Source organism: Salvelinus alpinus, chromosome 9 (genome assembly GCF_045679555.1).
Source record: "Salvelinus alpinus chromosome 9, SLU_Salpinus.1, whole genome shotgun sequence".
NCBI classification, from domain to species: domain Eukaryota; kingdom Metazoa; phylum Chordata; class Actinopteri; order Salmoniformes; family Salmonidae; genus Salvelinus; species Salvelinus alpinus.
In genome coordinates, this window is record NC_092094.1 from 54751475 (window position 1) to 54764195 (window position 12721).

General features: G+C 45.2%; 1 protein-coding gene across 1 annotated transcript in view; it reads left to right on the forward strand.

Annotated features, from left to right (window-relative positions):
- Nucleotides 1-803: 803 nt before the first annotated feature.
- ambra1b (autophagy/beclin-1 regulator 1b) overlaps nucleotides 804-12721 on the forward strand; it is a 44020-nt gene continuing 32102 nt past the window's right edge. Inside the window, exons 1-7 of the mRNA XM_071326716.1 lie at nucleotides 804-1153; nucleotides 3734-3986; nucleotides 4385-4443; nucleotides 4566-4749; nucleotides 5114-5286; nucleotides 10615-10681; nucleotides 10834-12506. Of these exons, the coding sequence (XP_071182817.1) occupies nucleotides 3852-3986; nucleotides 4385-4443; nucleotides 4566-4749; nucleotides 5114-5286; nucleotides 10615-10681; nucleotides 10834-12506 (2291 nt within the window). The 5' untranslated portion in view covers nucleotides 804-1153; nucleotides 3734-3851. The remainder of the gene's footprint in view (nucleotides 1154-3733; nucleotides 3987-4384; nucleotides 4444-4565; nucleotides 4750-5113; nucleotides 5287-10614; nucleotides 10682-10833; nucleotides 12507-12721) is intronic.

The window sequence follows — 12721 nt, forward strand, 5'->3', positions numbered from 1 at the left end:
ATCATTACACAGGTACACCTTGTGCTGGGGACAATCAACCACCACTCAAATGTGCAGTTTTGTCACACAACACAATGCCACAGATGTCTCAAGTTTGAGGGAGTGTGCAATTGGCATTCTGACTGCAGAAATGTCCACCAGAGCTGTTGCCAGAGAATTGAATGCTCATTTCTCTACCATAAGCCGCCTCCAACGTCATTTTTGAGAATTTGGCAGTATGCCCAACCAGCCTCACAACTGCCGACCATGTGTAACCACACCAGCCCAGGATCTCCACATCCAGCTTCTTCACCTGCGGGATCATCTGAAACCAGCCACCCGGACAACTGATGAAACTGAGGAGTATTTCTGTCAGTAATAAAGCCCTTTTATGGGGAAAAACTAATTCTGATTGGCTGGGCCTGGCTCTCCAGTGGGGGGGCCTGGCTCCCAATTGGATGGGCCTATGCCCAGTCATGTGAAATCCATAGATTAAGGCCTAAAAAATGTATTTCAATTGACTGATTTCCTTATATGAACTGTAACTCAGTAAAATCATTGAAATTGTTGCATGTTGCGTTTATATTTTTGACCAGTATAGTTTATATTCAACAGATCATTATTTAGTCTAGGGCTCTCCTGTTTATGGAGAGCTCCAACCCTAATCTAGAGCACCCGATTGTTATAGTTAGCTGGTTGATGAGCTGAATCAGGTTAGTTAGGGATGGAGGGGAAACCTACTCGATGGTAGCTCCCCATGAACAGGGCTGGAAAGCTCTGATTAATCTAGTACAACTGTGGCATGATTCCTCTATTATTTTTATCAGTTTCAATGGGGGACTTTTATATTGAAGGCGAACCGCCGATGCCACTATTGTTGCTCACGCTAAAAATGTTGTTCACGACACACATCTCTGGGAAGCTAGCTACGCAGTAGACGGATAGCTAGCACAATGAATTTGCTCTATGCCAGGATAATATGATGAAATAGATTTATCAGAGGATGTGAATGTGATCAATCGCAATTATCATAGATTGATATTGGTCAATTCATTAATGTGTCAAGGCTAAGACAAGTGGTGCAAGCTAGTACTTGCCGTACATTTTTGCTTGCTACGCTAACGGTTAGCTACGCCTATGATGACACATTTCAACAAGAATACAAGAAAGAAAGGTAGGCAATGGCCTCTTGACTCAGTCGTTAGCTGATTCTGCAGAATATAAGCAGTTTGTTTCTGTTGTGTCATATCTAACGTTGTATCGCTGGATTTGTTCTTTACAGTAGCTCGTTAGCTCGCTAGTTATGCTAATACAGTATCCGGGACTGGCAGCAAGGATTAGCTATTAGCCAACTTAATAGCAAGTTTTTTTCTCTATTGGCTAGTTACCAAGTTTAGCGGGTTAACCTAGCTAGCTATCGGGGTTCGTTGGGTAGCTACACTGACAAATTAGCCAACGTTACTATAGCTATGAAAACATTTGCCGGTACCATTAGCTGGGTTTCTGGTTGGTTGTTTGCCTACCGAATGTTAACGTTAGCTACTTAGCTTTCTAGATAGCTCACATTTGCTAGTAACGTTAGTAGCTAATGTTGGCTACATGTTTTTGGCTAACGTTAGATGGTTAACTAGCTTGCCAATTTGCTAATGTTAATTAGCTAGCTGGTTAGTCGTAGCTGTTTCAGACGCATTTTCTTGAGTTGGCTATCAAGCTAACGTTCTTGTTAAGGCAGTGGTTTTAGCTAACTAGCTATATTAATCAGTTTGCCAAAATCCTATTTCTTATGTGAAGTTATCGTAGCTAGGTAACAGTACATGGTAAACTCAAGCTGTTTGTCAGCCACCTAGTATGACTTATTTAAAAATGTATTTCAGCAGTCTATGAATATGGACACACACTGTGTACAAAACATGAGGAACACCTTTGCCCTCAGAACAGCCGCAATTCGTTGTAGAGTCCATGCCCCAATGTGTCGAAAGCGTTCCACAGGAATGTTGACTCCAATGCTTCCCACAGTTGTCAAGTTGGCCTGATGTCCTTTGGGTGGCGGACCATTCTTGATACACACGGGGAAACTGTTAACCATGACAAATCCAGCAGCGTTGCAGTTCTTGACACACAAATCGGTGCGCCTGGCAGATACTACCATACCCCGTTCAAAGGCATTTAAATATTTTGTCTCGTCTATTCACCCTCTGAATGGTACACATATACACTCTTTTAACCAGTCTCCTCTCCTTCATCTACACTGATTGAAGTGGATTTAACAGGTGACATCAATAAGGGATCACGGCGTTCACCTGGTCAGTCTGTCATGGAAAGAGCAGGTGTTCCTAATGCTTTGTGCACTCAGTGTTAACCTAATAAACGTTTCCCAAACTTGTTCTTGGGGACCCCAAGAGGTGCACGTTTGTTTTTTGCCCTAGCACTACACAACTATTTCAATAAATAGTTCTCTGCATATGACATGGTTGTTATCACTTAGCATTCTTAGAATAACAGCATTGGAGTTGCAATAACATAGGTGCATAATAATATGCTTGCTGTGTATTTGGTTACATTTTGACCACATACAGGCTTTTCAGAGTCTCTTTGTGACTGCACCATAGACTCGCACTCAGTTTCTTCTTAGATTGTAATGTAGAGCTAAGTCAAGCCACAGGGATAGCTTATGAAACATCACTCATTGGCGTTCTGGAAAGCGACTTGATGAAAATTGCATACCGCAGTGATGATCCATGTTTGGATCCGTTTTGGACGTCTGTCTTACTTAGAATTGCAATTAGACCCACCCGTCATGGTTTAAAATAATGTGGCACCGCCTGCCAAGGATTGTGTTTTCCTAATATGACTCTTGTTGGTCATCTTTATTTACTGGAAAATCTCCCGCTCCAGTGTTGGAGAAATTTTCCCCTTGTTTAAAATGCCTTTGGTTAACCAAGCCCAAGTTAAACAAGGCTTGTTAAGAGGGTGCAAAGCAGTGCTGTTTTGCATTGCCTGTGGTGTTTTGCCAATTTGTGACCAAAATATGACAACATTTTAAGAGTGCAACATTTTGGCAGCCTTCCAGATGTGAGATCTTGACTTTGGCTGCACATGTAGGCCAGCCAGAGAGCTGCAAGCTTGGATGTTCTTATTTAAGGACACAGGATATTTTAGTACCGATCCCCTAAATGTACTTAACAAAAATATAAACACAACATGCAACAACTTCAAAGATTTTAATGAGTTTTAGTTCATATAAGGAAATCGGTCAATTTAAATATATTCATTAGGCACTAATCTATGGATTTCACGACTAGGCAAGGGTGCAGCCATGGGTGGGCCTGGGAGGGCATGCCTGCCCACTTGGCAGCCAGGCCCACCCACTGGGGAGCCAGGCCCAGCCAATCAGATTCAGTTTTTCCCCATAAAAGGGCTTTATTACAAGCAAAAATACTCCTCGGTTTCATCAGTTGTCCGAGCGGCTGGTTTCAGACGATCCCGCAGTTGAAGAAGCTGGCTGTGCAGGTCCTGCATTTTATATTTTTGTTCAGTGTAGTTCTATAGCACTCACTGGTAGTGCTGCTTCTAGCTGTCAGATTATATCATGTCTAGGCCAACACAGCACACCCTCATGATCTTCAATGTAGTCTGTCAAACAAATTTTTCAATCATCAACTACTTCCATGTGCAAAACCTATGCCAACCAAAACTAAACTACTATCTTCTGTTCTTGGCCCTCTCTTCCCATTTTTTCTTTTCTCCTCCCCAGCCTAGACTCTGCATGGCGAGCGAGTGGCGGCAGCAGAAGTGACTGTCCCTAGAGCAGCCAGAGAGGCCAGTGGCAGAGTGGTGGTGTGGCCCCGGCCCCATACGGGAGGAGAACCACCATGGCCTCTCGTCATCAGAGGAACTCTGTGCGGATCCTGTCCAGCCGGGAGCGCGGCTCACAGGCCTTTGGCTCCAAGCGCCTCCTGCAGCAGCTGGTGGAGGAGAAGGTCCGCTGGATGAAATGGCAGAGTCAGGTAAAAGCCAAAGAAGCACACTATCCCAGTCAAAGGATTAGTCAAAACTGCTTTGGTTTCAACAGATATGGAGTAGTAGGAGGCTATCAACCTCTCACTACTTTCACTGCCCACCTGCTGCAGTAGTCATTTTGATCTGGAACAACATACCATTGGCTTTAACTCGTCACCATGGAAACAATGCCCTGTGCTGATCTTTACCATCTATAGTCTATTTTGGGAGTTGTTCTTCAAAATCCCTAATAATATGCAGTTGATGGATCACAATTTCACTCAAGTGTTAAGATAAAAAAAACTGTCTGTTTGAATATATGTAATTATACTATGATTTGTGCATTTAATAATGCGTGTGCTACCTCCATGTAAGGCGTTAAGCAATGTTTGTTGCCCTTACACAGAAAGTGGAGCTGCCAGACAGCCCTCGCTCGACGTTCCTGTTGGCTTTCAGCCCAGACCGGTAAGGAACTCAACTGACCCGGCCGCACGAATGGATTCATGAGAGCATTTGAGGCAGGGCTTCCTTAAGCGGCATAGCAGCTGTAACATTTACTCTACCCCCCCTTATCTCCAATTTGATAGGACCCTCATGGCTTCCACTCATGTCAATCACAACATCTACATCACAGAGGTGAAGACTGGAAAGTGCTTGCATTCGCTGGTAGGCCACCGCCGCACGCCCTGGTGCGTGACCTTTCACCCTACCATCCCAGGTCTGGTGGCCTCCGGGTGCCTTGACGGAGAGGTCCGCATCTGGGACCTGCATGTAAGTGGTGCCTTCTCTTAAACACAGACAGACCCCTATTAAAATAAAATAGGACACAAGTTTCAGGTCTCCGCTTGCCAAGTTGCATAGGTATATTCTTTTGCTATGTTAGATAGTAAGACTTGCATACACAGCACAGTCTTCGCCAGAAGTAAATGTTGAGTTGTCCCCCAGGGCACTGTCCAACTCCAGGTATCATAAGGAAACGTGTCTATCTTCATTGTGTTGCTATTGGTAGTCTAGTTGATAAACCCCTTTGACAGGAATCTGCATTCCATAAAGATCATGCAAGCGTTTGTATCCACTGTTGCTGTATCCTACTTGTTTCTTTCTGTATTAAATCCCCTTGTGTTTGTTTCTGCAGGGTGGCAGTGAGAGCTGGTTCACGGAAAGCAACGTGGCCATTGCCTCGCTAGCCTTCCACCCCACTGCCCAGCTCCTCCTCATTGCCACCAATAACGAGCTCCACTTCTGGGACTGGAGCCGGCCCGAGCCCTTTGCCGTGGTCAAAACCGGCAGCGAGACTGAAAGAGTCAGGTGAGAGACCATAGAGATCGATGGAGGGCTGGATATATACTACATACTTTCGCGCTCTCTCTCTGGGTTTCCGTTAGCCCGTAATAGCTGGCTTTTGGGTGATTATAAAAACGAATAAAAAGGCAATAAACAAAATTGGCCTCGGCCAATTGTCCTGGAGAATAACAAAAGCCCATTGCAATATAATGCTTTTTAGCCTATTAATTTATAGAAATACCAGTTAGTCGATGTAAATGCATTTGATCGGTCATGCTTTTCTGTTCTATAGGTTAATTTGCATAATTATATTGGTGCTTGTGTGTTTTCATTTGGTCGTTTATGATTCTTATTTATCACAGGCGTACAGCATACAGATAAAGAGCCTAGTTTGAGTGAAAATCTGTCAGACAGTGAGAGAGCTGCTGCTACTGCTCCTGTTGCTGCTGGAGTGAAACATGTTTTTATATGCCCAATCATTGCGCACAATTCTAAATGCAATCACATGTAAAAAACAGTTTTGATGGCCACAATTTAAAGAGCTACTATTTTTATTTCTCAACTGGTAATTGAAATGCGCTTGCCATTCAAGTGCATAGGCATTAGGCAACAGTAGGCTTCAGCGCGTCACACTTTGCAATGTGAACTGGAGGCAGTACACATTTTGAAAATATATACTTAATTGTGTGAAACCAGAATGTTTTACTTCATTTTGTGAGGCATGTCTTACCTTGCTTCAAAGTAGCCTATAGCCAAAATCTATTTCTATAAACGTTGAGGCAATTATTTTTTATAAAGACTTCCTTCCATATGTCATTGAAACAAGTAGCCTATTTCTCTCATGTTTGTTCCATGTCCGATTGGATTTCAACTTCCTTTCATTGTCAAGTAGGCAAAGGCACAATCCTAGTCATATTAGCAACCCATGCTAGTTGTTGCATCTTTAGATCTTCCATAGATGAAAATATTGACATTTTTAAAGGTCACATGAAACCTCTTGCATGTGCAGTGCGCTTTTGACAACAGCGTTTTCCAGCAAATTGCATAATGGAAAAAACATTTGTGCGTAGCCTACTGCAGTATGCGCATTGCTGCGCTTATAATGTGAAGAAGATAGTTTATCAACATTTTTAGGCTAAACCATCTGATCTGCTGCGTCAGCCTCATTGCCTTTTTCTTTTTCATATACTGGTTGTATGAATTTGGGTTCTATCATTCCACAAGCTGACTAATAGAATAGGTAAGCGTTTCTACTATTGGGGATACTAGATTGACATAGGGTAGTGGTTTTGCTGTTTATTAATCTCTTGTTGGCTGAGAAGGTAAACGTGGAAAGTTAATGTAACATCTTCAAACTGCGCATCAGAATTTCGGTAAGATGTTGCATGTGCTGTTAAGATGAATTACCATCATCTATATGTTTGCTGTCATTCTGAGTACCGTGGGTGGACGCCCTAATCGGGTTACTCACCCAATGCATATGGGTCCAGTAAATTAACATGCAGCAGGTCAAATGTCTGGCGCCACATTTTCCTAACGGAAAGACTGATACAGTTGAAGTCAGAAGTTTACGTACACCTTAGTCAAATACATTTAAACTCAGTATTTCACAATTCCTGACATTTTAATCCTAGTAAAAACTCCCTGTCTTAGGAATGTGAAATGTCAGAATAATTTATTTCAGCTTTTATTTCTTTCATCACATTCCCAGTGGGTCAGAAGTTTACATACACTCAATTAGTATTTGGTAGCATTGCCTTTAAATTGTTTAACTTGAGTCAAACGTTTCGGGTAGCCTTCCACAAGCTCCCCACAATAAGTTGGGTGAATTTTGGCCCATTCCTCCTGACAGAGCTGGTGTAACTGAGTCAGGTTTGTAGGCCTCCTTGCTCGCACACGCTTTTTCAGTTCTGCCCACACATTTTCTATAGGATTGAGGCCAGGGCTTTTTGATGGCCACTCCAATACCTTAACTTTGTTGTCCTTAAGCCATAACTTTGGAAGTATGCTTGTGGTCATTGTCCATTTGGAAGACCCATTTGCGACCAAGCTTTTACTTCCTGACTGATGTCTTGAGATGTTGCTTCAATATATCCACATCATTTTCCTACCTCATGATGCCATCTATTTTGTGGTAGTGCACCAGCCCCTCCTGCAGCAAAGCACCCCCACAACATGATGCTGCCACCCCCATGCTTCACGGTTGGGATTGTGTTCTTCGGCTTGCAGGCCTCCCCCTTTTTCCTCCAAACATAACGATGGTCATTATGGCCAAACAGTTCTATTTTTGTTTCATCAGATCAGAGGGCATTTCTCCTTCTTAATGGCGGTTTTGGAGCAGTGGCTTTTTCCTTGCTGAGCGGCCTTTCAGGTTATGTCAATATAGGACTCGTTTTACTGTGGATATAGATACTTTTGTACCTGTTTCCTCCAGCATCTTCACAAGGTCCTTTGACGTTGTTCTGGGATTGATTTGCACTTTTCGCACCAAAGTGCGTTCATCTCTAGTAGACAGAACGCGTCTCCTTCCTGAGCGGTATGGCGGCTGCGTGGTCCCATGGTGTTTATACTTGCGTACTACTGTTTGTACAGATGAACGTGGTACCTTCAGGCATTTGGAAATTGCTCCCAAGGATGAACCAGATTTGTGGAGGTCTACAATTGTTTTTCTGAGGTCTTGGCTGATTTCTTTTGATTTTCCCATGATGTCAAGCAAAGAGAAACTGAGTTTGAAGGTAGGCCTTGAAATACATCCACAGGTACACCTCCAATTGACTCAAATTATGTCAGTTAGCCTATCAGAAGCTTCTAAAGCCATTACATAATTTTCTGGAATTTTCCAAGCTGTTTAAAGGCACAGTCAACCTAGTGTATGTACACTTCTGACCCACTGGAATTGTGATACAGTGAAATAATCTGTCTGTAAACAATTCTTGGAACAATTACTTGTGTCATGCACAAAGTAGATGTCCTAACCGACTTGCCAAAACTATAGTTTGTTAACAAGAATTTTGTGGAGTGGTTGAAAAATGAGTTTTAATGACTCCAACCTTAGTGTATGTAAACTTCCGACTTCAACTGTATGTACATACAGTCTCAATGTCCTTGAGTGGCCCAGCCAGAGCCTGGACTTGAACCCGATCTAACATCTCTGGAGACCTGAAAATAGCTGTGCAGCGATGCTTCCCATCCAATCTGACTGAGCTTGAGAGGATCTGCAGAGAAGAATGGGAGAAACTACCCAAATACTGGTGTGCCAAGCTTGTAGCGTCATACCTAAAAAAAACTCCAGGCTGTAATCGCTGTCAAAGGTGCTTCAACAATGTACTGAGTGAAAGATCTGAATACTTACGCTTTTTTTATTGTGTATAGATTGACAGGAACATAAAAAATAACAAATAAACGTTTTAGAGTAAGGCTGTAACATAATGTCGGAATACTTTCTGGATGCAATGTATATAAAGTGGGATAGTATTCATACCCCTTGACTTATTCCACATTTTGTTACAGCCTGAATTCAAAATGTATCTTTTTTTTTTACCCATATGCACACAATACCCCATAATGACAGTGAAAAAATGTTTTTTAGAAATGTGTGCACATTTATTGAAAAATGAAATACAGATCAAATTTTAGATAGGTATTCTCACCCCTTAGTCAATACATTTTTAGAATCACCTTTGGCGGAGATTACAGCGGTGAGGTTTTTCTTGGTAAGTGTATAAGAGCTTTGCACACCTGGATTATACAATATTTGTACATTTGTCTGTTAAGTTGTTGGTCATTGCAAGTCATGCCATAGATTTTCAACCCAATTTAAGTCAAAACTGTAACTAGGCCACTCAGGAACTTTCAATGTCGTCTTGGTAAGCAACTCGTGTATATTTGGTTTTGTGTTTTAGGTTATTGTCCTACTGAAAGTAGGCTGTTGGCAGTCTGACTGAACCAAGTTTTCCTCTAGTATTTTGCCTGTGCTTAGCACTATTCCGCTTCTTTTTGTATAAATAATACAAAAATTATCCCTAGTCCTTGCTGATCACAAGCATTACCATAACAAGCATTACCATAACCTGATGCAGCCACAACTGTGCTTGAAAATGTGAACATAACGCTTTGTATTCAGGACATAACATTTTTTTTTTTGGCAGTTTTACTTTAGTAGCTTATTGCAAACAGGATGCATTCTGTACAACAGGGCTGCCCAACCCTCTTCCTGGAGATCTACTGTCCTGTAGGTTTTTAGTACAAGCCTAATTTAGCATATCTGATTCAGATAGTCTAGGTCTTGTTGAGCAGCTAATAAGTAGACCAGGTGGGTTAAATTAGGGTTGGGCTGAAAACCCACAGGACGGTAGATCTCCAGGAAGCGGGTTAGGCAGCCCTTCTGTACAAGCTTCCTTCTTTTCACGCTGTCATTTAGGTTATTCCTGTGGAGTAACTACAATATTGTTGATCATCCTCAGATTTCTCCTATCACAGCCATTAAACTCTGTTACTGTTTTAATGTAACCATTGTCCTCATGGTGAAATCCCTGAGAGGTTTCCTTCCTCTCCGGCAACTGAGTTAGGAAGGACGCCTGTATCTTTGTAGTGACTGGGTGTATTGATACACCATCCAAAGTGTAGTTAATAACTTCACCATGCTCAAAGGGATATTCAATTTATTTTTACCCATTTACCAATAAGTGCCCTTCTTTGAGAGGCATTGGAAAAACTAGTCTACACTTGACTTAAATGCAACTTCTGCTATCAGAATACGAAGATCGCATTGAAAAGACGGGTCTAGATGCACAAAAGTTGAATGGAATAATCCAAAACGCTCAACTATAAACTGTCTCAACTCACTAAGCTTCTAAATCGCACATGCCTAGTACTAGGTTAATTCACTGATCCTTTGATTGGATGGACATGTTAGTTCATACTGCTAAACTTTGATTGGTTTGAGGTCCTCCGGAAGTCGTCATAATTACCATGTAGGTCTATGGAAGGGGGTGAGGAGCACGAGCCTCCTAGGTTTTGTATTAAAGTCGATGTAGCCAGAGGAGAATGGAAAAAATGTCTGTCCTCCGGCTAGACCAAAAAACAGTTAAAAAATCAGGTATTTGGTGACATGAATATGTTTAGTTTACATAATCGATAACTTTTATTTATTTATATATAGTTTCACTGAGTAGGATGGTCGTCCCTTTCTCCTATAATTTTGATTTCAGGAAAACATATTTTTGAAACAATTTTTCATTTTCACATGGAACAATTCCACAGTAGCGTAAATGTTGTATCATTATAATATGATATTGCTATGATTAGAATATATTTTGAGTTGATGGAAAACCCTGCTGTTTTCTCTTTTAGGTTGGTGAGATTTGATCCTTTGGGGCACAATCTTCTGACTGCTACTGTGAACCCCTCCAACCAGCAGGTGAGTTATTTTCTCCTATCACAACAAAATTGCACTATACTGTATACAGTTTTCTGTCTAGAAATTTAATCTTCTCAAAGCCTTTTAAACATGACTGCACGCTAAAACATACAACATGTCTACCCTCATATCTGACGTATTATGTCCTGTAGAATGATGATGACTCAGAGGTCCCCATGGACAGCGTAGAGATGCCCCACTTCCGCCAGCGCTCCTTCCTGCCCTCCCAGCCTGTACGCCGCACGCCCATCCTCCACAACTTCCTGCACATCCTTTCGTCACGCTCCTCGGGAGCGCAGGCCGGGGGGGATGCGTCCCGCCCTGGCGGGGAGAGCAGTGGCGAGCCCCCCAGCATGCCTTTGGGCCAGTACCCAGCCTCGCAGGACCGTGGACTGCCCTTCCCGGGCTGCACCCAGCACCTGGGCATGGTGTGCCTATGCAGCCGCTGCACAGCCAACCGCAGCCCCTCTCTGGGCGAGGGGCCCTCCTCCAGGCCTGTGGTCCTCCCTGAGCACCCTCAGCCGGCCCCCCACGCCTCCACCTTTTCCTCAGCCCGTACGGAGCCCCGACAGCCTTCAGATCCCGGTGGGGCCCAACAGCGGCCCTCTGCCTTCACTACGGTCTACTACAGCGCTGGCAGCTCCCTGCACCGTGCCGTGCCTACCGCCCACGTGGCCAGCCCGCCCCTGAGCCAGCAGCCTCCGCCACCACCCACCAGCCACCAACCCCCCTCCCGCCCACTGCCCGGACCCGATTGGACACGCAGCCTGCTGAACATGAGAGGCTCAGAGAGCAGGACTGGAGGGAGTGAAGGTGGGGTGAGCGGGGGAGGTGGTATGGGTGGTGTCGGGGGTGGGATGCTGCCCCCCCGAACCAGCTCGTCCTCCGTCAGCCTGCTGTCAGTGCTCCGGCAGCAGGACGGCTCCTCCCAGTCCCCTGTCTACACTTCCGCCACAGAGGGACGGGGTTTCCCCACGCAGTCAAGCTCTGAACCGGGCTCTGGCCCCGTGGCCAATCAGCGAGGTGGTGGAGGGGCGGGCACCAGCAGCGGGCACCACCCTTTCTGGGACGGCACGCGCAGCAACCCGACCTCGTTCCGCAACGTGCTCCAGTGCAACCTGAGCCGCTACTTCATGGAGTTTGACCGCATGCAGGACCTGGAGTCGCCGCTGGGGGGCGTCGGGGGAGGGGAGGGCGGCCAGGATCAGACGCAGGAGCTGCTCAACAACAACATGGACTCGGAGAGACCCAGGCCTTCCTCCTCCCACTATCAGCCCCAGCCACCCCCACCAACCCCAGCCGAGAACAACCCCCCTCCCTCCAATGCGGCTCACTCCTCTCGGGGCCAACTGAACCGCTGCCGGGCCTGCCACAACTTGCTCACCTTCAACCACGACTCCCAACGCTGGGAGCGCACCAGCCCAGCCTCGTCCACCTCCGCTGTCTCCACCCAGGAGGGCTCCAGCTCTCCCTGGCAGCAGCCGACCAGCCCTGCCTATGAAGAGACCCATGTGTCACCACAGAGGCGGGAGCCCCAACCCCAGCCACCAGAGAGGGAGAGGAGGGTAACCCAGCCCCCGGAGCCCAGCGAGCGGCAGCCCTCCCCAGGCCCTCATGGTGCGGCCATGCCCTTCCCCACCATTGCGTCGTCCACTGCCCAGCCCGGTGAGCAGACAGTGGGCCTGGTGTACAACCAGGAGACGGGCCAGTGGGAGCGCGTCTACCGCCAGGCCGTCTCCAGCCGCTCCACCGTTGCCGATGCACCGCCAGAGGCCTTAAGCCAGGAAATGCCTGTGGATAACCCAGACGAGGACTCTCTGAGGAGGTAGAGTTATGAGAAAGTCCTTGGTAGTCTCTACAGTGGTGTTTTTTGCTCAGTCCAGGGTCGTGCTCAGTAGTGCACACCGTAGCAATATGTTTTCAAATGAACGTTTCTTATTGAACGAGCTTGGATCGTACCTCGCTGTTTCAAACAGTTTTCTTCAGTTTTATCTACTGACCACAACTCGGCTCACTTTAGCTAGTGATCCTCTCTGTTAT